Source organism: Pseudopodoces humilis, chromosome 9, assembly GCF_049639895.1.
Source record: "Pseudopodoces humilis isolate 2021_Gansu_Grassland_sample_001 chromosome 9, ASM4963989v1, whole genome shotgun sequence".
In the NCBI taxonomy this organism is placed as follows: Eukaryota; Metazoa; Chordata; class Aves; order Passeriformes; family Paridae; genus Pseudopodoces; species Pseudopodoces humilis.
This window is the reverse complement of record NC_142208.1, coordinates 19,713,745-19,736,304: the sequence shown is the minus strand read 5'-3', so window position 1 is coordinate 19,736,304 and position 22,560 is coordinate 19,713,745. Positions and strand designations below refer to the sequence as shown.

Here is a 22,560-nt window from a genome sequence, read left to right as displayed (position 1 = left end):
GCAGTGAGCTACCTGAGATGTCCATAGGCCAGCTGTGGTGATTCAGCCCACACTGAGCCCAACGTTCTCCTCCTAAATTCAAATGAATGTTTGAAGTTTTCAGCCTGGCAATGAAAGCTGTTTTCATTGGAAGCTGCAGCCACAGAAATAAACCTTAGATATTTTACTTTTTATCCACGCAGAGCTGATGCCACCATATCTCATAAGAACCTTAGAGTTGCCAACTTGTTGCTGAGGGAATAAAAAAAAGCAAAGGAAAAACATACTCACTGAGAGGTGGGAGGAAGGGCTTCTTTCTGCTGATCCCACTTGTTCCACTGCTTTCGTGTGTGGTGTAGCATCTGGAAAATGTAAATAAATGAGACTTCTGGGATGCTTGATAATCTTCACATCCTGCTATCTTTAAAGGTTTTGGAGGAGGAGATAATCTATCATCAGCTGTATTTCTGTTTTAGCATAAATGTATAATTCTAAATTCTGAGAAACACGGAAAGGTGTTATGAAGATATTGTGATCACACAATCACACATTGAGCTGGAAAAATGGGTATTTGTGAAAAATCAATAGCTGAATCTGTCCTCAGATTTTGTCATTCTATACAGAAAGCCCAGGGGAAGAGAGCCAGAAACTCCTTCCTTGACAAGAAAAAACCAAGAAGTTCATTTTGTAGATTGGTTGTACTATGTTTTCATGCCTGTGAAGTTGGTGGTAGCAGTTTGTGTTGAAATGTGTTCTATATTTTAAAAATATTTAGTGTTGCGGATTTTGCATGATTTTAAAAAGAAAGAAAAATATGAAGGATGTTGCTGAAAAAAAGAATACACCATAATGGAAATTTGTTGTGGGCAGGCCTATGTTCATCTAGACAAAGAGGACACGCTGTCCTGGCTGATCTTTCCCTGGGTTTCTTGTCTAGTGATCTCTACTTGCAGCTACCTTTACAAAGGTACCTGGTGACATCTTAAATGGGGAGTATGGACTTCTGGGTTTGGATTAATGTTACTGGTGCAAGATGAAAAAAGACACCTGTGTGGAACCACAGCCTGGCAGAACAAGACTCAGGAGGTTCAAAGTTCATTAGAGTGGAGGATTTGTTAGCTAGAAAGAAATAGTGTCCATTTGTCCATTACTGTCTTCATTCCAAAGGATGCTGGCAAAAATAAATAAATTTTATGACAAATGAACTACTAAATACTGAGGTTGGGAAAGGCTGAACGTACAGTTTTACTGACTTCAGGTTGGGTTTTGCTGCAGTTACTTCTCATCACTAGATCTTTCTCTCCTTCAACCTTCTCCTTCAGTTAAAGGGCACCTGGGACTCTGTATTTACAGATTCTGAGTGACTGCAAAGGGAAGGAATATTTATAAAGTAATATTAAATTCCTGAAAATTTTCTATTTCCCATTTATGTAGGAGAGCTCAGCCTGACCAATTTATTGATACTAAATTCCAAAATATCACTTAATGAGATATTTTGTGAGAAAAATGACAGCAGGCAGGAGAATTATATGTGAAGGGAGAACTCAAGTCTGGGTGTTTAAGCATGCTGTAAGTGAACATGTTAGTTAAAATGGCTGCTAAGGAAATAAATGACATATGGTTGAGAAATGTGGTAGCTACAGTAAACCTTATATTGGCATGGAAGATGATAAGACATGATAACCTCATTCTGCACCACATACTGAGCAGAAAATACACTGCTAAAATATCAAGAAATTACACAAAATAGCCTTTATATAAGTTACAGGGGAGGAATCACCTTATTATCTAATGATAAGTCACTGAACTAAAAGTTTCTGCTGGAAAGGACAGTTAACAGCAGTTTTCTAAAAGGTTCTTGAATTGTAGACTCACAATTTGATCTAACCTCCTGCCTTCCTTCCTTGATAGCTTCCCCTCATGCTGTGCACTCTCCAGCCCAAGCCTCTGCTTCCAAAACTGGATATGATTTTTCCTGTGTTAAGAATTATTCATACTAGGAAGAGAGAAATGATTTTGCTATTGTAGGGGAAGCAACTCCAGTATCTTTAAAAAACAGCTAGATAAACATTACACAAGATGCTTTGTATATCCCAAAGTTTTTGAAAGAATATTTTGAAACCTGCTTTAGACTTGGATTTTCCTGTATATGTAACACAGTTTATTGGTATAGTTTGTTTTTTTGTCTGGCAAGGCTTGGGCAAACAAGTAAATCTTGAGGTCAGCATTTATAATTTTCACATAGCTGATCCGGTGGAACACAGCAAAACTTTTGTGTGATTTAAAAAAAAAAAATTCAGATGTGCCTTCAGGCCAATACAGCTATGGACAAAGTCAAAAATGTCCAAGTAGGTTAGGTCTGTACTGAGATTCACCCATAATGACTGTACAGGTGTTCCTTAGGGTTCTTGAAAAATTACTGTCATGAAGAAGCAAAGAGGAGAATTTGGACCTGGTCTTTCCTGCATTTTTCCTGTCTCTTCAGAGAGAGGAAAAGAAAGAAGGGGGAGGAGGGAAGAAGTATTCTAGAGGGGGTTGTTCCTTAAGTGCTTTATCTGGAGATATTATGTTTAAACTGTTTGTATTCTAGGAAGGAAGAGAAGGGACATAAATATCAGCACATTGAAATAGCTATTCCCTGAGGATACTTTGTTTTAATATACTGGTATTATCAGTTCAGTGGGCTGTGGTTTTTCATTTCATTCATCACTTATACTATGGAAATTTCTGAAATGTTTAATTTAATTGTACTGAAGACATCAGTCATGATTTTCTAGTTAAAGTTGTGGGAGGCTTTCATTTTGAAACACTATTATAACTTTCAAAATAATTCCTTTTAAGTTGATGTTTAGTGTCAATCCAAGTGTGACTCATGTAGTGAAGTTGGAGAAAATCACCTTAGCCATTTCTGTTTTATGGTAGTCTGATGACTGATTAAAATACAAAATACAGTTTTTCATAGCTCTGAGATCGAGCCTCCATACATTCTTTGACAATTCCCCTGGGTGTGAGGGACAAGAGGGTTGAGATGGGGAGAAACACACAAGGAAAACGAGGATTTTCCAGTTCCTAGCTGCAAAACGTATTATTTTCCATTTTTGTTTTTGTTTGTTCAGAAACTGCCTCTGTTGAAAAGAGTAGGGATTTAATCTGAGCTGGTGCTTCAAGAAACCAAATCTTTAAAGGGGAGAATAAGTCCCCTGTAACACTGTTAAGCAACATTTGAGGTAAAGCCTCATCCTCAGTAGCTGAAACCTCAGTAGCGTTTGGACTGTGTGCACTCACATCAAGGTCTCTGCTGCTCCTCAAGCTCACTGACAGCACCACCTCCCTCCAGCCATGCCACATCACTTACTCAGATTCATTTTCCCTTTGCAGAATTACCCAATTCTCCACTGACACACAAAGACCACATGACGTAAAACCTCTTCCCCAGCTTTTTCCAAACTATTTTCCTGCGCGTTCCAGTTGCTAATGAACGTCACAACCAGACAGAAATAAGCAAGAGTTCAATTCCTCTTTAATTCTTTTCCTAGAAAGAGTTTTTCCTCTTTTAGTCTCCCAGATAGTATCAGAAGGTTAAATACCTTCTCTGCCATCTCAAAAAGAGGCCAGGCATGTTGTAATAATTTAATAAAATGAAATACTGCATCATACACATACAGATGAAAATGAATGTAAAAAACCCATGTAATTAGACACTCAGGTATAACAGTTGACATGATGCACTGCATTTGTTTCTATGGGTCTACAATGTTTTGGAATAATAAAAAGGGTCTCAATATGGAATAAATTGAAATGTGAATTTTAATAGAAATAGTGTTTTCTGATATAAGTCCCCTTATTGAAGATAGCAAAAAACCTGCCACTTTGAAGATGTTTTGATTTTTCTTTTCCTCCTTGATTGATATAATGACTTAACAACTACTCTGAATGATACCACAGGGTATGAAGCTGTATTCACAGGCTTCTGCACTTGTGAAGCAGCTTGTGTATATACTATGGTGAATTTCACGAAGAAATTTTCAGTAAATTAGATAATTCTTGAAAAGCCTGAGAAGTTTTTCTCTAGGGAATATTCCTAAAATGTTACTAGTATGTATTGTAAATCATATTTTATTCTATATTTTGATTAACATAATTTTTACTTAGGAAAAAAAAAAAAGAAAAATTTAGGAAAACCATTTTGACTCTTCACTCCTTCCACAAAAATAAATATATCTGTTTTAAATAAAGGAGCTTGTTAAATCTGGGAGGGTGTGTGTGTGTGTGAAAATGGAGAAGTGGGTAGTACATCCCTGACAGAGTTAGGCATTTTCTTTAGAAAAGCATTAAATTATTTTTCTATTTTTCCCTCATCCTTCCACGTTGTTGAACAGTCTAAAGAAAAATGATTCTTCCTTTGTGTGACTTGCCCAGATCTGGAGAGCTTTTGAAGTGTTACAGATTATCTATCAAGGAGTGGGGTGAAAAGCACTTTTGAGCTTTGTGTATCATTAATCCTGTAGCACTCAGTAAGCAAACCACACTTGTATACAGGAAACGAGTGATGATGAAACCCAAAAAGATGGAGTTCAGACATTTTGAAAAACATTTAAAATAATAAGTCTCCCATTGCAGAATGCAACTTAATTCTAAATAATTTGTGTCCAAACCCTTTTCAGTTTTCAAATGTATCTGGTTTCTAGGAGGCTGATGAAGGATTAAACAGGATGAAATCCACCTCCCTCCTTATATCTCCTACATTAATGTCTCTAGTGATGGTAGAATAAGGAAAATACACATGTGCAGTTTTCTTCAGAAAGAATTAATAAAAGCATTTAGTCTATAATTTAGAATATTCATAAGGGTAATTGCAAAATATTGTGTGGGAAATACATATTATCTAACATTCAGATAGTGCTGCAAGGTAAATATCAGCAACTACATGTTGGGACCTTTCCTTCCAAGCAATGTGTTATTTGCAGTGGAAAATGAAAGGCTACTGAACAGGTTTGTCAAGAAGGTGAGAAGGAGATGTGACAGGTGATAAATGCTTTGACAGTCATGCAGGGTGAAAATGAAAGGCAAAGGGTGAGGGCAGGTGAAAGAAATTTGCCAAGGTCTGAATGCAGAGGGCAATATGGTTTCAGAATTAGAAGTAAGGTTGTAGAAGTTGAATGGAAAGATGTTATGCATATTCTGGCAATACAGGTGTCATGCATTTCTTAGAAAGAGAACAGAATGCATCCCCCTATCTATGGAATGGATGTCTAAGATTAGTAGGCAAAAATGAAGAGGCAAAACTACAGAGATAACAGAGAAAGAGAAATAAGACAGCAAGAAGGTGAAATAAGAATGAGTGAAATAAAAGTACAAAAAATTAGCTAAAATAAATACGAAAAATATGAAGCTGTAAAGTTACATAACATGAAAGGAAGAAAGCCCAGGAAAGCACAGAAAAACTAAAAGAAATGTAAGAGAGGAGAAAGCAACCTTCTACTATGCAAATTACATTCCTTTAGAATGAAGATATTTAATTTTGATTGATTTAATCCTCCCCCACTGCCAGGAAAGCCTACACTTCTTGAGTTCATCAAAAATAAACCCCTACAGTGATTTTTGAGAAAAAGAAAAATCAAGTCAGAACACTTACTATGTAGAATAAATTCAATATGTACCCACTATAGCAGTGGAAATGAAGGTCATCCTATTATAAAGAGAATTTAGGAAAATACATTTCATTAAGAAGGAAAAGGGGAATAATGTAAAGTAATAACCTCACCGAAAGCAAAACAAGTATTTCATTCTCATTCTTCCAAATAACAAAAGTAACACATCACCATTTCAATGATAAGAATAATGTTGAAATCTGATGAAATTTGATGAAGCATAAGCATCTAGAAGGACAGATATCAAAACATACATTTTAAGATATTTTATATTTGTTCATTCACCATCAGCTGGGAAGGATGAAGTAGAGCTTTCTAGGATTTCCAGCGATTAAGATGTGGAAGTTGACCACTGTACTAAGACTTTTATAAACTGTACTGATTCACAGCATAGGAAAGATGCAACATTTAACTAGTTGGAGCATAGAACTAATCAAAGTCTTTTTCTCTCCACTGAGTAGAGTCTTGATTTTTTTATTCTGTTATCTCACTCTACCACTGCATGATATTTTATGTTTAGGTTTTAAAGTGACCCAGTTCATATTCTGAAAGGTTTCATGCATGCACTGAAATTAGTAACTTCGGTCATTTCTGCTAAGAAAAGTATTTTACTGCCTCTGAAATATGCCCCTCTTCCCAGGCAATAAACCGGCAGTGATCATGATGTGATTATAAGGCCAGTCTGTATTGCAGAAATGTAAAGTACTGTTGTACAATAGTTAACAAGGTAATTGTCACATTATATATAGCACCATAGCTGTGCACTGCAGTGCTCACATCCCCCATTTAGGTCTTCCTGTGTTTCTATTCTTTCAGTTCTGTCTCAATTACTTAAGTATGTGGTGGGAATAGTATTTCCCTGATCAGTTTGTGTGCTTGTATACCTTGTTTTATTTAAAAGGAAGTCTGAGGGACAGAGCATCTCTTGCATTGTGTAAACACATAATCTTTGAAAAGAAAACAGTATTTGGTAGGTGTTTTGACATAGCTACAACAGAAAGAATAGATTTGGTATTTGTTTCAACTTGTTACATTTAGATTTGAAGGAAAAGAAAAAGAAAAGTTATCTAGATACATTACTATACTAGAGAGAATATTTTTGAATGCTGGATAGATTTTAGGAATGGCATTTTGCTCCTGTTCTTGTGAAATGTCTCTTATTGTTGAGCTGAACAAAATAGAAAAAAATTATGAAAGAGAGAATCATAGCCAATGAAGAAAAGCCAGTAGATCAGCATAATTCTTCAGAATAAGTTAATTACTGGAGGTGAAATACAGAACAGAATTCTATAGATGTGGGTTTGCAAAGAAATCCTGCATGGAGATACATATTGAAGACAGAAAGTTTCTGTGCTAGAGAAACAGAGAAGCAAAGGAGAAAGCACTGTTGTGTCTTCAGAATAAAGCAGTTTTATGACTCTTAAAATACAGCAGTAGGAGAACTGACAGAACCCCATATTAAGCACAACTCTAATCAAATGGTAAGTGATAACAAAGCAGTATGTTATGATTCCTGGCAGAAATAGCTGTAATACATATCTGTATCATTTCCAGTATAATGTTTCTAGTCTTATTCCATAGCAATCCAATCTGCTTCATAAAAGCATAGTCAGATAGTGAAAGATCTAATTTGATTTTGGAATCTGTTAGATCAAGTCAGTGAATTCTGAGACATAAATGTGGACTAACTAGAATGGAATTCTATCTGGCTATAAAAGAATTACACGTGTGGTACAACATCTGCATAAGTGATGCTGATGTCATGATGCATTCAATTTATTACTGAATTGGGCAGGAAGCTTCAAAATTATTTTAATTCTATTAACTGTATGGTTTTCTATTTCTCTATGACTTTGCTCACAGTGGCAGGCAAGTTCTTTCACTCTTTTTCTTTATCTTTTAGCCATATAATGGAGATAGGAAAGGAAGATTTAGGACACATGATCACAAATTGGACCATCCTGTTACTATTTTCTTTCCATTGTTTAAGTCAATGTAGTTGTTAAGTCTGAGGTTGTTTGCTGGATATTTCAAAAGGTGTGAGGACTAGACCCATGTGCCTATGTGATCTACAGTTAAAGTGATAATAGATTTTTTTTTAGCCCTGTATGATAAAAACTATTCTGTGTAGTCATTGTAAAGGAACGATGGCAGAGAAGCCAGAATGAAAAAAGCCCACAAGCTAAATGATCTCAGGAGCAGACTTATATAGTTAAAATGGTTTTATGTTAAATTTTCTATAACAATTTCTTGTCATTAAAGGCTAACCATTTAGAGATACTGGGGAAGAATTCTATGTCACAGGGAATCAGATTTTTGTAAAGCAAAAGGAAAGGATTTGTTTGTTTACCTTTTCCATTGTTGGTGTTCATTGTGTGAGGCAAATGGCAATTGTGCACAATGGCTGGTGAAAGGAGGCAATTCTTTACCCCATCCCAGATTTAAACAGAGCTCAAGAAAGAAGATGGGGTAATTTTTCCTCCCTAGAGCTGGGCACACTGTGTGCCTCACACCTGAGTGGGACAGCAGCAGAAGAACCAGCTTCCAAACTCCCCAGTGGGGAAGAAGAGACTGAAGAAATTATAAGAAACCAGCTCAGAACAGGGATGTGCTCATGTGTTCTTACACATGCATTTAACAAGAAGTTTACTCTGCCCTTCGCCATTTGCCATCTTCTTGGTCTCTGCTGTTTACTTTGAGCTCTCTAAGCAAAGGTCTGTTTTCCACATATGTGATGCAGTAGGAAAGCGTTCACATCATCCTTTTTTGCTCTATCCATTAGACAGCAGTGCCGTTTTCTTCCTTGTCAGTGTTTTACACTCACCCAGCATCCTGGAATGGCAGCAGGACATGACTGCTGTGTGTGTTGTGCCTCTCACAGGGCTGCCCAACTGGTCCAGCATCCTGCACTTCAGTGCTCTGCATGCAGCATCAGGCAGTGCTGAATGGAAAATACCACGACCAGTTTAGAAGAAATAAAGCCCATTCATCTGCTTTTGGGGAATAACCTAGATACAGACCTCACTGTGCTGGGTGTAACATGGAGAGATGCCCTGTCTGGCAGAACCACAGAGTCTGAAGAAGAAATTCAGAGCAGGAAGAATACAAAATAGCAATGCCCTTCTTTTAAAAGTGAGAACTGAAGCACAGTTTCTTCACCAAGATCAAAATGAACATCTGTGGCATGTGAAAGAAACAAATCTCAGAATAACAAGTCTGAGACACTTCTTTCATGTGGGGGATAGCTGAGACACATGAAATGGGCTTTTTAGGGACTCTGACTTCATTCTTTCCCTGTAATAAGATCTCAAGGTGTTACTTACACTTGATTATGTTAAGTTCAGCTGATTCACCTTAAGTATTTTTAATTAAAGTACTAGTTTAAGATTAAGAATTAAAAAGCATATTTTCCCACTGAATTTGACACAATATTTTTGAAGTTCATGAATCTATTAAGCCCTGAACACTCTCTAGTGTATTAGACAACAGTAGTGATTTACATTATTTTGATGTTGCAAATGAGTTTTCAAGGGTAATGGGTTTCATATAGAGAGATTAAAAGATAACATTCCTTCATTTGGGCCTGCTGACTTCTTTCTCCCTATCATACTACATTTAGCAAAATGAATAAGGCAGAAAGGATGCTGGTGTATTTTTATGTTAATTAACGTATTTTAATTTCAAATAGCATTTCTGAAGAAAAGATACACTCCAAAAAAAGTGATGCCAGGGCAAAACTAATGAATTTTCATTCTTTTCAGGATACTTATGCTTTCATGAATTCTTTTTGTTACATTCTGGTGCATGAGAATGCATCAGTAGGCACTCAGAGTATGCAGCCCACAGATCTCATTTTTACAGAAATCCAGCTTAACTTTTTTAGCTACATAATAAAGTTCACCTCAAAAGTGTGTTATTTTTAGTGGCCAGTTAGGTAACAGCTTTAGAAGTGCATTCTTCAGGAAGGCAGAACAACTTTTTAAGGATTTTTTTAAAACCAGCACATTGTAAATGACAAGAAGTTTTTGCCCACAAAGAATGAGTTCAACTGTTTTGTACCTAAATCGGGCTATTCTCAGACAAATTTTAAGGGTAGGCCACTCTTGTCCCCAAAAGTCTGCAGCTGAGAGCTCACCCTTGCTGCAGTTGCGTTGCTTAAAGCTGTGTGATGTATACTGGAATTAGTTAAAACTGAAATTTCACTGCACTATCTCTTCCATGTCTTGGTGCACCTTGGAACACTCAGCTCCTTGGGAGTGAAAATGGTTTTGGCCATGGTGCTATAAAACAGGAACCTCCTTGGTCTCTGCATGATGCCCTTGGCTGCTGGGCCAGTGACTTTATTCTAATGCTGATGGTGAGGGGCACAAGGAGCAGCCCTTTTTAACAGTGTGGTTCATGGATTGCACTGCTCTGATCCCAGACAATTCCCATAAGAATTCTCAGTTCATGGCCCCTCCAGGCACAGATTCACTGGCAAAATACTGACCTGCTGTAATTTACTTGTTCTTTGAGTAATGCTTGTCATAATAGCAGTATAAAACCAGTGACATGCTTGAACAGGATTGTTGATACTCATTGGAACAGATCACTAAATCATGTTTCTTTTACTTTCATAACTGTGCTATACCCAGGTGCTTTTATAAAGCAAGAGCACTGGCCATGATTTACTGCACTGCAGTAAAATGAACAATGCACCAATCCACAGAGCCAGGCAAATCTCGTATTTGATGTGCTAAGTGAATAGACAGAGAAAACATGCTCCCCCAAAATATTTTGAACCACATTGCTATAGCTCTTGTTTGTGACACTCCAGAACCTTCACAATATGATTAAACACTGATTATCTCTTGAAACATTATCTCTTGAAACATTATCTTTTGAAACCAAAACATTACTCAGAAACTTGATTTGAAATAGTTTCTTTTACATGTATCAAAACAAATCACACTGATTTTCCCTAAATTATATTGGAGGAAGTAAAAAAGAACAATTTGAGATATTAACAGTAACTCATAGGTAAGTTCCAGCTGAGCAGAAGCAAAAATTGAAACTAAAAATCTAAACTAAAAATCATAGGTCTAAATAAATGCATCTAATTCCATGCAAGAAAATTCCCACTGCTAGAGAGGAAATACAGAAATGTTCTATAGCTGAAAGTAAATTCAAACTTAGGATATCCTTACCCAGCTATATAGGGCAGTAGTAATACTTTGTAATTAGAAAAAGATACTTAGTTTAAAATTCCACAAATTAGGAAACATAAAAGTTGTCAACAGACCTTTTTTTTTCTATGAAAAATTGACCCATTATAAACATTTTTCTTGTCTATAAAACTGTTTTCTTCCTCAGGTCTTCTTGAACTGGGACAGATTTTAATTTTTTCAGTAAAAGTTTGGATAGTGAATAAACATCTTTTCTTTCTAGTTAAGTGATGATTAAAAGAATTATTTTAGTACTGAAATAGTCTACTCTTGATATAAGTTCACAGTTTGTTGTTCCTGCCTGAAACATGAAGGAAAGAAAGATCATTTCAGTTTAGTGGCAGGGCTCCTCCTAATTGCTGCATATGTAAGAAGAGTGAAGATGAATGCTTGCTTGTTATAACCATCCACTCAATACAAAAAGTGATAGACTTTGTGGGATGAGCATTCTTCTACACTCCAAGATTTCTTAAGGTAGCAAAATAAAATTTAGGTCTCAGAATTTTCTTAAAAGCCAAAATATGCTTTTATGTGCGTGAAGGTTGAATAAATGCATAAAAATCACAGCCTGTTATGGCCAATGGGAGATTTCCTTCTGGAGTAAAAGACCTTTCATGTCTCATACTATCACTATAAGTTTTGACATGAAAGACACATGGACTTAAAGCTGGGAAATACATGCAAAGAGAGGACTGAAAATTATGAAGCAGAAAACTTGGCCAAAGATTTTGGTCGAGGGCAGACTACGTGAGATAATTTTTAACAGTTAACCTCTGTAGTAACTCTGTGTTATCCTTGCAGGTACCTGGGAATAACAAGACCTCTTACATACCCTGTAAGGCAGAATGGGAAGTGTATGGCCAAAATGATCCTGTGTGTCTGGCTTTTATCTGCCTCTATCACCATTCCCCCGCTCTTCGGCTGGGCCCAGAATGTAAATGATGAAAAGGTTTGTCTCATCAGTCAAGACTTTGGCTACACCATTTACTCCACAGCAGTTGCATTTTACATTCCGATGTCAGTGATGCTTTTCATGTACTATCAGATTTATAAAGCTGCCAGGAGGAGTGCTGCTAAACACAAGTTCACTGGTTTCCCCCGTCTGGAAGAAATGGAAGGGATTTCTGTGAATGGACTTGTAAAACTGCACAAGGAATCTGAAGAATGTACTAATTTTTCACGACTCCTAAAGCATGACAAGAAAAACATTTCCATCTTCAAAAGAGAACAGAAGGCTGCCACCACCCTTGGGATTATTGTTGGGGCTTTCACAGTCTGCTGGCTGCCCTTTTTCCTCCTCTCGACTGCAAGGCCCTTCATCTGTGGTACAGCGTGCAGCTGCATCCCACTCTGGGTGGAGAGAACATTTCTATGGCTGGGCTATGCAAACTCTCTCATTAACCCTTTTATATATGCCTTCTTCAACCGGGACCTGAGGACAACCTATCGCAACCTGCTGCAATGCAGATACAGGAATATCAACCGCAAACTCTCAGCCGCAGGGATGCACGAGGCTCTGAAGCTTGCAGAAAAGCCAGAATTTGTTCTGTAAGGTCACTCATCCTCTACTGTGGTAATTTGTTGTTTTATCACATTAGCTTTTTCCCCACAGGTTTGAAAGAAGTGTGTAGGAAGAACCAGGCTGCTTGAGCACTACTAATGCAGTCATCAAGAAACGAGGTAGAGCCCACCAGTCCTAATCAGCCTGGAAAAACAAGACCATTATCTAAAGAATTTGGGTGTAAGAGGAATATAAGAAAGGACAAAAGTGAAATGTAGTGCAGGATGTTTGAGCTGTTAGTGAGGAAAAATGGCCTAACTCATTTGTTTGGCCCAAAAAATGTTTAGTAGGTCTGAATGTTGGATGCATCTTGTGTCCTAGAGATTCTTAGCTGAAATGAAGACCTGAGAATGGTGAAAAGTTAATTTCCTTCCACTTTAGTATTACAAAAATCATTAAAGAAGAAGCTGAATCAAAGAACTTCTATTGCTTAGATATATTCTTTATTATAATACCCCATATGCCCATTAAATATTGCTTTACTGGATTGCCTGGAAATGAACTACGTTGTGAAATTTAATATTGCCTTTGCACAGCAACTCTGGCACTGAAAGAATTTGTTACACTTCCAATTTGATTGTAAGAGTTTGAGTAATGTCACATGGACCAGCATCTACTGCTGCATGCAGCCACGCAGCACACTTAGCTGCAGTGCTGCTGTGCAAATCACACCAGGTAATCCTGTGCTATATTTCTAACATAAAAAATGTGTCTGATTACAGTTTATTTCAGGATCTGTCTGGTCTTTGTCCATCTATTAATTCTTTAATTCTCTTGGCTTTCTCAGCTGAGCACTTCTCTAATCTAGATGGAGACTGTCTGTGCTGAAGCCATTTCTGTTGATGTATGGCTAGTCCTTGTTCCACTTCAGTAGTTCATTTACTGTCTATTTGAAAGCTCTTCTACTCTTTTGGATTTCTTTCTCTTCTGGAGTCAGTAAGGAAAAAATAAACATAAGACCTTATGACTTCAGAGGCATCTGGACTTTATTCTTAAAAACTTATTTTAATCATCACTTTTACTTAAAGTCATTTAAAGCCTTGCTGTGTGTACAAATAAAGATAATTTACTTTTTCTGGTTCTAGCTTTTTCTACCACCATTGCATTTTGTCCAAGTATGTTATCCTACTTCTCCTGACTTTGGTAACATCTCTTCCATCAGCCCAGCAGGGCCAAATAGTATAACAATTTTTTAATTTAAAAATAAATAATAAACATATTGATTATATTAATATATTACTAGTAATGTATTAATATAACATGTAGCAATTGTGTAAGATACTATTACAATAAGTCAAAATAATAAAACAACTCATAAGATCAAGATGAGTTCTTTGGCCCAAGTTTGCAGTGCACACCCTGTTCCAGCTGGAGCAGAGGGTGAAGGTACATAAGTGAACAAAGATTTCTTCAGAACTTGATCTGCTTTTTCAGATATCTGGACATCAGTAAGAAGACATGTTCATTATCAAATTGTCTCAGCATCAAATCACACTTTAGGCTAACTTTTGTCCCCACTTTCTTAAGTATGAAGCCAAAATGACTTAAATGAGTTCAGTGATGTTAATTTGGGCTAAGTAGGGAGCAGTCAGTGCCAGATCCCTTGTTCCAAGCCTACAGACGTAATTGCAAACACTTGAACCTTTGACTGGCACATAGACAAGCCCTGGGACTGATGTGCTGAGCTGTGTGTACTGAAACATGCTTCAGTAATTTCAGATGCATTCATACACTACAGTAAGGAGTACATTTTGGCCTCATTTTCAGAAGAGAATCACAGAGTAAGAGGCTGTATTCCAGCTTCAAAACAGTTTTCTAAAGATTCAGATTTTCTAAAATTTCAAATTGATGTGGGACAATCCTGTTTCTTTTAAATGTTCCAATTAAGCACAGGGACAAGAAGAGATCTGGGCCCAGAGCATCCACAAACTCTGGAGTATGGAGTAGAGCTCATGTTAACTCAAGCATGTTTTCCATATTCAACATGAAATTATTGTTGCTTCTTTATTACTTATCAGAATAGCGGGATTTTTTGTTTGTTTGTCTGCTTGTTTCCAGCATAAGTGAGGAGTTTTCAAGGCCTTCTGTAAGTTTTTCTTTTCTGTGTAAGGCTATATATGGGAATATACAAATAGATGAATCTGGGAAGGCTCCAAGTGGGACTATAAAAACTCACAAGGTGATTTTAGAATTCTGGACAGAAGTTCCAGCATTTTTATTCTGCAGGAAAGCCTGAGAAGCTGTGTTTCCTCCAAATAAGAATTTTCCTTTTTTTTTTTTTTAATGAAATATGTGTCTTGTGAGTCAGAAATTGACATTTGCCCAGCTGTCACTAAAGGCAATTGCCTTCCTCTGGGAAAACATCTTGCAGGAGTCCAGCTCTCCTCTACCATCTGTTTCAGGTAATGAGAGACCAGGAAGGAATAAGAGTTGTTATGGTGTGTATACCAATCCTTAAAGTTTTTGGAGACATCCATATTTGATCTCTGGATATGTTTAGAAAGAAAAGACAAACAAAACCAAAACAAAACAACAAAAAAAAAACACACCGAAAGGCAAAAACCAATACAACACTACCACAACAACAAAAAAAAACACCAAAAAACCCACCAAAAGACTTAGTACAAAGTTTCTTTATACACCCAAACCAAAATATAGACCAATGGAAAGTGTTTTTAGATGGAGCTGTACTTTAGGGGAAAAGTAAAGAAGTTGTCAAGATTAGAAGAATGTCCCACTGCTCAATCACACAGAGAAGAAAAGAAGTTGAGAAGAAGAGAATGTTTTCAGAAAGAATTATAATGGAAAGAGGCTTTAAGAACAAGAAGGAAATAATGGGCGCGTGAATAGGACATTCCATGTTTTAAAAAGATAAATAAATAGAACTGCATCACAATATCTAACTGCAGCAGTAGCATTTTTCACTTGGGTAATTCACTACACATCTGACAAAGGGGTAATACAAGAATGGGTGAATGAGAAGCCTATGTCAACATGTGCTCTTAGCAAATCCAAGAAGAGACTGCACTCGTGGTCTGTGAGTTCCTGTATGTGCTTCCAGAGGAAAGCCAGAGGGGTGAATCAGATAGACAGGGCTGTGAAAAAAATGAAAATAAAAGACTCCAGGAACCAGAGCATAGGCAGGCCACCAAAACACTGACTAAGTGAGGAGGGAGAAAGTGAGAATTGTACTCCTCCTGCCCCTGCTTTTTAGAGGGAGACTGTCTGTGGTAGGAACCTCGTTCCTAACACTTTTTCCAGCTCCCACCACCTACCAGCCTGTACATCTAATACTAAACACAGGATTGGCACTTGCCAAACTCCTCTGTTTAGCAAGAGTCTGACTGGGTAGTAATGGAAATAGCAGAGTAGTAAAACATACGAATTGATGTTAATATCTTATAGTTATTTTGCATCTATTGCTTCACATTTCAGTTTCATTAAAAGAAAAACAATGTCTTTCATGCTCTGCTTGGAGCCAGCAACACTTGCAGAAAGATGTGTCGAAGGGTGGCAAATAAATCTAGTGCAATGAGACATAAAGGAGGGAATTATTCATCAAATTAATACTATAAGTAATGCAGACAAAATCCACTCACTCTTTCACCCCTGCTTCCTGGTAGGAAAACAGATTTCCAGCAGCCATTGCTCCAAACAGTGCAGCATTATTAAAAGAACATTACTGAGTTAAGTTTTTGGATTTTTGTTTTGGATTTTAAGTTTTGGATTAATGAGCAAGGATGCTGCAGTTACAGAACTGGAAGGTGTTAGAAGCAATGCAATTGGTTTTTGTGCTTTCCCCTAGCTATTGAATTTTCATATTATTTTTCTAATATTTCAGGAAAAAAAAACCTATTTAAATTACAGTATCCTCAGAAAAAGTGCAAGATCAATGTGTCATCAAATCCTCTCCACAGTTTTCTTCAGAAGTAGGTCTTGTTTTTAACATGTTTCTCAGGAAGACACAGAAAGAGAAAAGAGAAAATTAAGAGACCTGGGGAATGGTTTTAATATGAAAAATTATTAATATCCTGGAATAGAAGGCACCTCTTATTTCAAATGCTGAGGAGGCAGGGACTATGAGGATTAGATTTTTTTTTCTTTAAGAAAAGGGCTCAACCAAGTGAATTTAAAAATAGCTTGAGAAACACTGAATCAGAAGAATAATCTTTAATATTTGCAAGAATTACAAACTTAGATCCCTCTTCGTGGTTTTAAGTCTCCTAAGGTTGTTATTGCCACTAAAGAGTGGGTTCAGAATGAGTCTGAAGTGAATTATGTTTTCTATATCCACTTTCTAAACATTTTGCCAAACAGGCCTGTCATTCCCCACACCCAAAAAGCAGCTACTCTGCTATTTTTCCAAATCCCTTCTCACATAGGGACAGCTCAAAAAAGGACAGAATGGCTTTTACTTGCTGAAAACTGGAAAGATTCTTATGATTCCCAGATTAATTTCTAAGTGCTGCAAGCTAAAAAACCCGCATTGAGCTATTTCTAAAAGATATTAATATATGGTGACTGTTGAGGATGATATTTTGATGATTTGTGTAACTTTGTGACTTTACTGATTTAAATTATAATTTCTCTCATTTGCCATCTTTTGCATAGAGAGTTACTTCAGAAAAAAATGCATACAAATGTATCAAAGTTTCCAAAAGAGATCATACAGTTTTATAAACCAACACACCAGACTGAATAAATATTTTGTCTTTAGTTTTCTATCTACTCAGTCAAAACTAATGATATTTCATTAATTCAGTTTTTGTGTGGTCTTGCTAGTTCCAGAAAATTGTGTTTACAGTAAACTTATTTTTACCTTTTGCAAGAGAAGAGAAAGCAAGCCGCTGAAGTAAACTTAGTTCAGCCCTTTTGAAAAATCTCTTTTAAAGCATGGAAAAATATAAAAGAATGCATCTGGATAAACTCATTATTGTCTCAGAAACTTGGCATTTTTGGCTAAACTAACCCTGTGTTAAAACAACAGGGATTCCTCAGTCAAATCTACTGTCCAAAATGGAAAATACAAAATTAGGCAAATGGAATGAACATTTACTTTCCAACAATAGTTGCAAAAGCTGACAAATCCATAAATTTTATTTCTGTCTTCAAAGAAAGAAGTAAATGCAGCAAGAGAAAATCATGCTAAGGACCTTTCACTTGTCATTAAAATAAAAGAAATCAGAAGTTCAATTATGCACATAAAGTTAATGCGACAAAATATTTTTTTTTAATATTAGTGTTTTCTTTCTGAAATAATCTCCTATCAGCCCAGAAAAGAGAAAAACAACATGCTCTAGGGAAAATGATATAAAATCCAGAATTTTATTCTTGCTTTAAAAGAAAATCTACAATTGCCTAAAACATAGGATTTAAAATATCTTTGTCTTTCCTTTATATGAAGTTTTGAACTTGGGTATAATTACCAGCCTTCCTTTAATTTGGATCACTTTTTGCCAGGATGTAAAATACATAAAATAAAAATAAAATATTTGAAATAAGTCAGAATGCAGGTTTGTCTATAAAAATGCCTGTTCCTGATGCAGTTAGAGATATGAATAATTCCATGGCTTCAACAGGGAGGTAAAACAAGACAAAACAGTACCTTGCTGCAAGACTGGAGAGGGATGCCCTGAAACCCTGCCTTGTAATCTTGAAGATGTTTCTGTTACAACATTTCAGCCTCTCTGTACAAGAGTGGTGTTCCCCTTCACCCAGCTTGAGGAGAGAGGCAGGAATTTGTATATTCCATGCAAAGATTTTGCAGTAATTCATTGTCTGTAGGCAATTTTATGAAAGCAAGGAAGAAGTCTTTCCTTTAATGAAGGAATTTAGGGCTTTTGCCACTGAATTGTGTAAAACAGATTGAGAGCTTCCTCAGTTCTCACAATGACCTGAAATACGATGCATACAAAGGACTGGAAGCCCCCAGAATGCTCCACTTTGCCCAAGCTTCCTCATTTGTACGGGATTTTAGAGAATTATCTCAATAGACATGAATTTCTCACCTAATTCATCCACTTTTTTAAAAACAGGAGAAGTTCTGATTTCTCCAGGGAAAAAGAGTCATGACCAAATGTGCTTCAAAGCAGCCAGAAAAAGTCAAGCCAGAACAGGAAGAAGAAAAATGAAGAGTTGGCTTCCAAAGAACTGGATAGATTTATGAAATCTACTTCATCTTCCTTTGATGGGAATGTGCTGAAAATATTCCATGAGCTCAATACATTACATTAAATATATTTCTATTGGAAGTACTCACTTGTTTGTTGTGGAGGAAAATGCTGCTACATACAAATGAAAATAGATTTCTGCCTGAGAAAGCCAAATAATTTCAGCAATAAGTTTGACACAGGGCAGGGGCAATGCCACTAAAACTCAAAGATAAAGCGCTGTACAGATTTCCACCATATTAAACTATGTAGAACAACATTTGTATGCTTATTATGCTTGTGGATCCTAATATTGGTATTCATATTCAGGGATTGTCAGTGATACTGAATGTATTTTGCTGTACTAGAAAAAAGAGGTTTTGAAGCAAATGCTGTCTCTGTGGATGCTTTCAGAGCTTGTGTTAAAGAGATGCTGTACACCTGCAATGGGATTGAGAATGACAACAATAAAAGACCAATTTTTTGTTAAAGATTTCTGTTGTATTAAGTAAATGTCTGTTTTAGCATACTTGTGGTTGGTTCCCCCAAACTTTTGTAAAAAGCTGCTTTCAGTTATGCAGTGACTAAAGGGACAAAATTAGAACTCACATGTATTACACCGCTGCTAATTTACAAATATGATTGCTTTGCTTTAATGTAATTTTCATGACCTGCCAATTTATAAATTTCTGTCATTTCAACTCAAATATGTATAAAAGGCTGGAGAATTTCCACAGCACTTTGCTTTTTGTCTTACTGGCTAGAGAGAGAATTTTTAGATTTTTTTTTTTGAAAATTTGCTTAAGATGTATTATTTCTGCCAATGATTTGTTATAATTAAAACAGATCCCTTTGGCTTGACAAAAATGAAATAGATGAGCATAAATGACCATTTTTCCCAGGGAAAATTGATTCAAGGCATTCTTCCTTAAGTGTAGCTTTTAACATTTTGGGTTTTTTTTTTAACTTCTCATATTAATTTCCCTCCAGAGTTTCTAAACTATGCACAGTTATACAGTGCACAATGCAGAAGCATATCCCATTCCCAAAGTCTGTCTTCTTTCAAGGTACACCTGGATGAGCATTTGCCTTATTTCCACAGCTGTGGGATTTGTGATATCTTAGTCCCTTACTTGCAGTTCAACCAAAATGCTGCTGGTAAATCACACAGTGGCTACATGTGCCATTGGGACTTCAATTTTCTTTGTTTAAATTAATATAAAAGTTCACCATAGCTGCCTAAATAAGAAGTCTGACACAGCAGAACAGGCCAATTAATTTCTTATTGACAAAGGATCAGCATAAGAAGCAAATAAAATATATGTTAAGCCTATGTAAAACCTATAAGAGAGAGCCTAATCCTTCTTCTCCACATGATCCTGGCACCCTAAGATAACTGCTGTGGTTACATGAGAGCACCAGAGCAGCAGATTTTGCTTTCACTAGGTCAGCAAGGCTCATTTCAGTATTTTACTGATATGACTGCTCACTGTGAACTCTGCATCTGAAACAAAATCAGTTTATTTTATTTTCCAAAGGGAATGACACAGAAATGCTTTTGACTTGGTGAACCTGAAGTAAGTAAGAGGAAACTGGACAGTTCTTGTCGGTGGCCAGTGGACCAGTTCTGGTTGCATTATATGAGAATACGTTCAGAGGAACTCAGCTGAAGGCAAAACTACATTGGCAGATAATATTATAACTGAACCTAGGAGAAAGGGAGATGAGAGGTTCATAAATGTAACAATAAAAAAGACGAAAAAGGGGGAGGGCTTACTTTTTAAAAAAAAGGAACCCAAGCCTTTAAATGAAGGGCAGTGGCAATATTCTGAAACTCTGTTTCAAGCTTTATGGTCTCAGTTGCAAGTCCATTTCACAAAGGCAATGAAACAATTTTACTTTGTTGAATTAGACTGTCATTTTCCCTGCTCACAATGCTGTGTCAAAACCTTAACTTGAACTGAAATGGAAAAATTATACATTATATGAATATTTTAAATGATTAAAAATATATACCCAAATAAAAAATAGCCACCAGTAAAATTTTTCTGTGAAAATGTATGGGTTTTTAATGTCATTATTTTAAGCTTAAGGGAAAATGTATATTTTAAGAGAAACCTAATAGAGGGCAAGAGTCAGAGCTTTTAGCTGCGAGTGAGCTACAATTCTTTGCAGATATATCTATACATAAATATAACACACACATATGTCCCTTGCACTTTGGGGTGAATGTATGAAAAATGTATGAAAAGAAGGTAGTGAATCTATAATTACCTGATAAACATTTATTTATTTTACTGCCTATTACATTCCCAGAATCTCAGAGAAATGATGAGGATATTTTAGGACAGGTTGTGGCATCACAGCCCTGTAAAGTTGCAGTTCTACCTGTTTCTCCACAAAAAGCTTTTCGCCCAGGAATTTTCAGACACGTAAACAGCACAGAGAACATTAGAAACTACACAGTTCTGATACTTTGCCATACAAGACAAAGCTCATTTTTTTTTTCTGCTGTACCTGTCAGGGCTGTCACCTTTGAAACCAATGCACAAACCCACACAGCAGCCAGGAGAACGGCCCAAGGCTAAGAGCATGCCCAATACCAGCAAATAATGCACACAATATTTTAGAGGATTAGGAAGGAAATAGAGCTGATCAAAAGAGGTCAGGAGATGAGACAGCCTGTTGGGATAAGGAGTTTCAGTAGTTCCTGTAGCCCACAGAACAAGGACAGCACATGGGCCTGCCTCACACTGAGATAATAATCCAAGTACCCAGGACGTGGATATAATAACAACAGCGTGGATGATGCCAGAAACAAGGCTCAGAACCACTCCTCTGGATCTGCAGAGGATGCCTCTCTAGCTCTCTCTCTAAAACCTGCTCTGGGATGTGACAGTGAGCAGTTTGCATTTTCACAGGGCTGCCTTGTGGTTATTACCATGGCATTTATCAGTTATCATTGTCATTTAATAAAATAAATAACTTTAAAAAATTGCACACCCCTTGATCTTTTGATATCCACCCAATCCTGTCTTTGCCCCATGTACTCCTGTGGTTAACAGACTGCTGAGATATTTGGTGGATGAGTCTACTACAGCTTTATTATATCTCTCCTGCACTTCACTTATCATTTGGATTTTTTCCAGATTAATCTTATATTCTATAAATTTAAAGCCTTTTCCTAGCTGTCCCCCTGATCCTACTGTTAAGGTCTTACTAAATTATTTGGTTTTATCAACATGACAAAATGATTAATTTGCTTCAGACCTGAGCAAAAATTAAATTCAGTGATAAGAGTTTTTCTTATTATCACAATATACACTGATAAAAAATGTTATGTGAAAGCACAAAATCATATCCACATATACCATGTAAACAGTCAGATGGTCTCAATTTTAATAGATTAAAGTGAATTCTATCTGTTATTTCAGCCAGCTGGGACTTTTAATATGCAAAATTCACCAGAGGATTGAGATGGAACTCCATTTTGGGTCATATATTTTACCTTGACAAGGTCTGGTAAACATAAAGATGGGTAACATAAAACACTCTTTTCCCCAAATAGCTTACCAAGAAATACAAATACAATGAAATTAAGCTCTTCCCATTCTAAGTGGCCTGTGCTGAAAACATTGAGTATCTTTTGTTGTAATATGAGTCTTATTTGTAATAAAAAGAATTGCTGCCAATTGCATTGCAAATTATTCAAATTTATACAGCAGACTAATTTAGCAGAAAAGGAAACGGGGTTCTTCTGTATTAGGAACCGAGTGCTTTTAAAATGTATAAGCCTAGAAGAATATTAAAATGTTAATTTGGATAGTATTTAAAAGGTAATTACTTTTATACAATAAAATAAGGAGTCTACTGAATACTAATCCCTGTGTCATGTGCTTTTTTTGAACTAATGCTACATTAAATAGAGAATCCATTTGTCTAAGTGATTTTAATTTAGATACATGGAAGACATTCTCATCTACAAAAATGTCTGGGTTTTTTCAGCCCAACTAATG

General features: G+C 36.4%; 1 protein-coding gene across 3 annotated transcripts in view; it reads left to right on the top strand.

Moving 5' to 3' along the window:
- Window positions 1-19,088, top strand: part of HTR7 (5-hydroxytryptamine receptor 7) — a 29,391-nt gene extending 10,303 nt beyond the window's left edge. Inside the window, exons 3-5 of one of the 3 annotated variants that reach the window (XM_088059804.1) lie at window positions 11,636-12,382; window positions 12,683-12,685; window positions 18,431-19,088. In XM_088059804.1, coding sequence (XP_087915930.1) covers window positions 11,636-12,382; window positions 12,683-12,685; window positions 18,431-18,467 — 787 coding nt within the window. In that variant the 3' untranslated portion in view covers window positions 18,468-19,088. Of the gene's footprint in view, window positions 1-11,635; window positions 12,383-12,682; window positions 12,686-12,931; window positions 12,987-18,430 lie in introns of those variants that run through there. The other 2 variants (XM_088059805.1, XM_005520609.2) reach the window with 2 other exon arrangements.
- The last annotated feature ends 3,472 nt before the right edge of the window (window positions 19,089-22,560 follow it).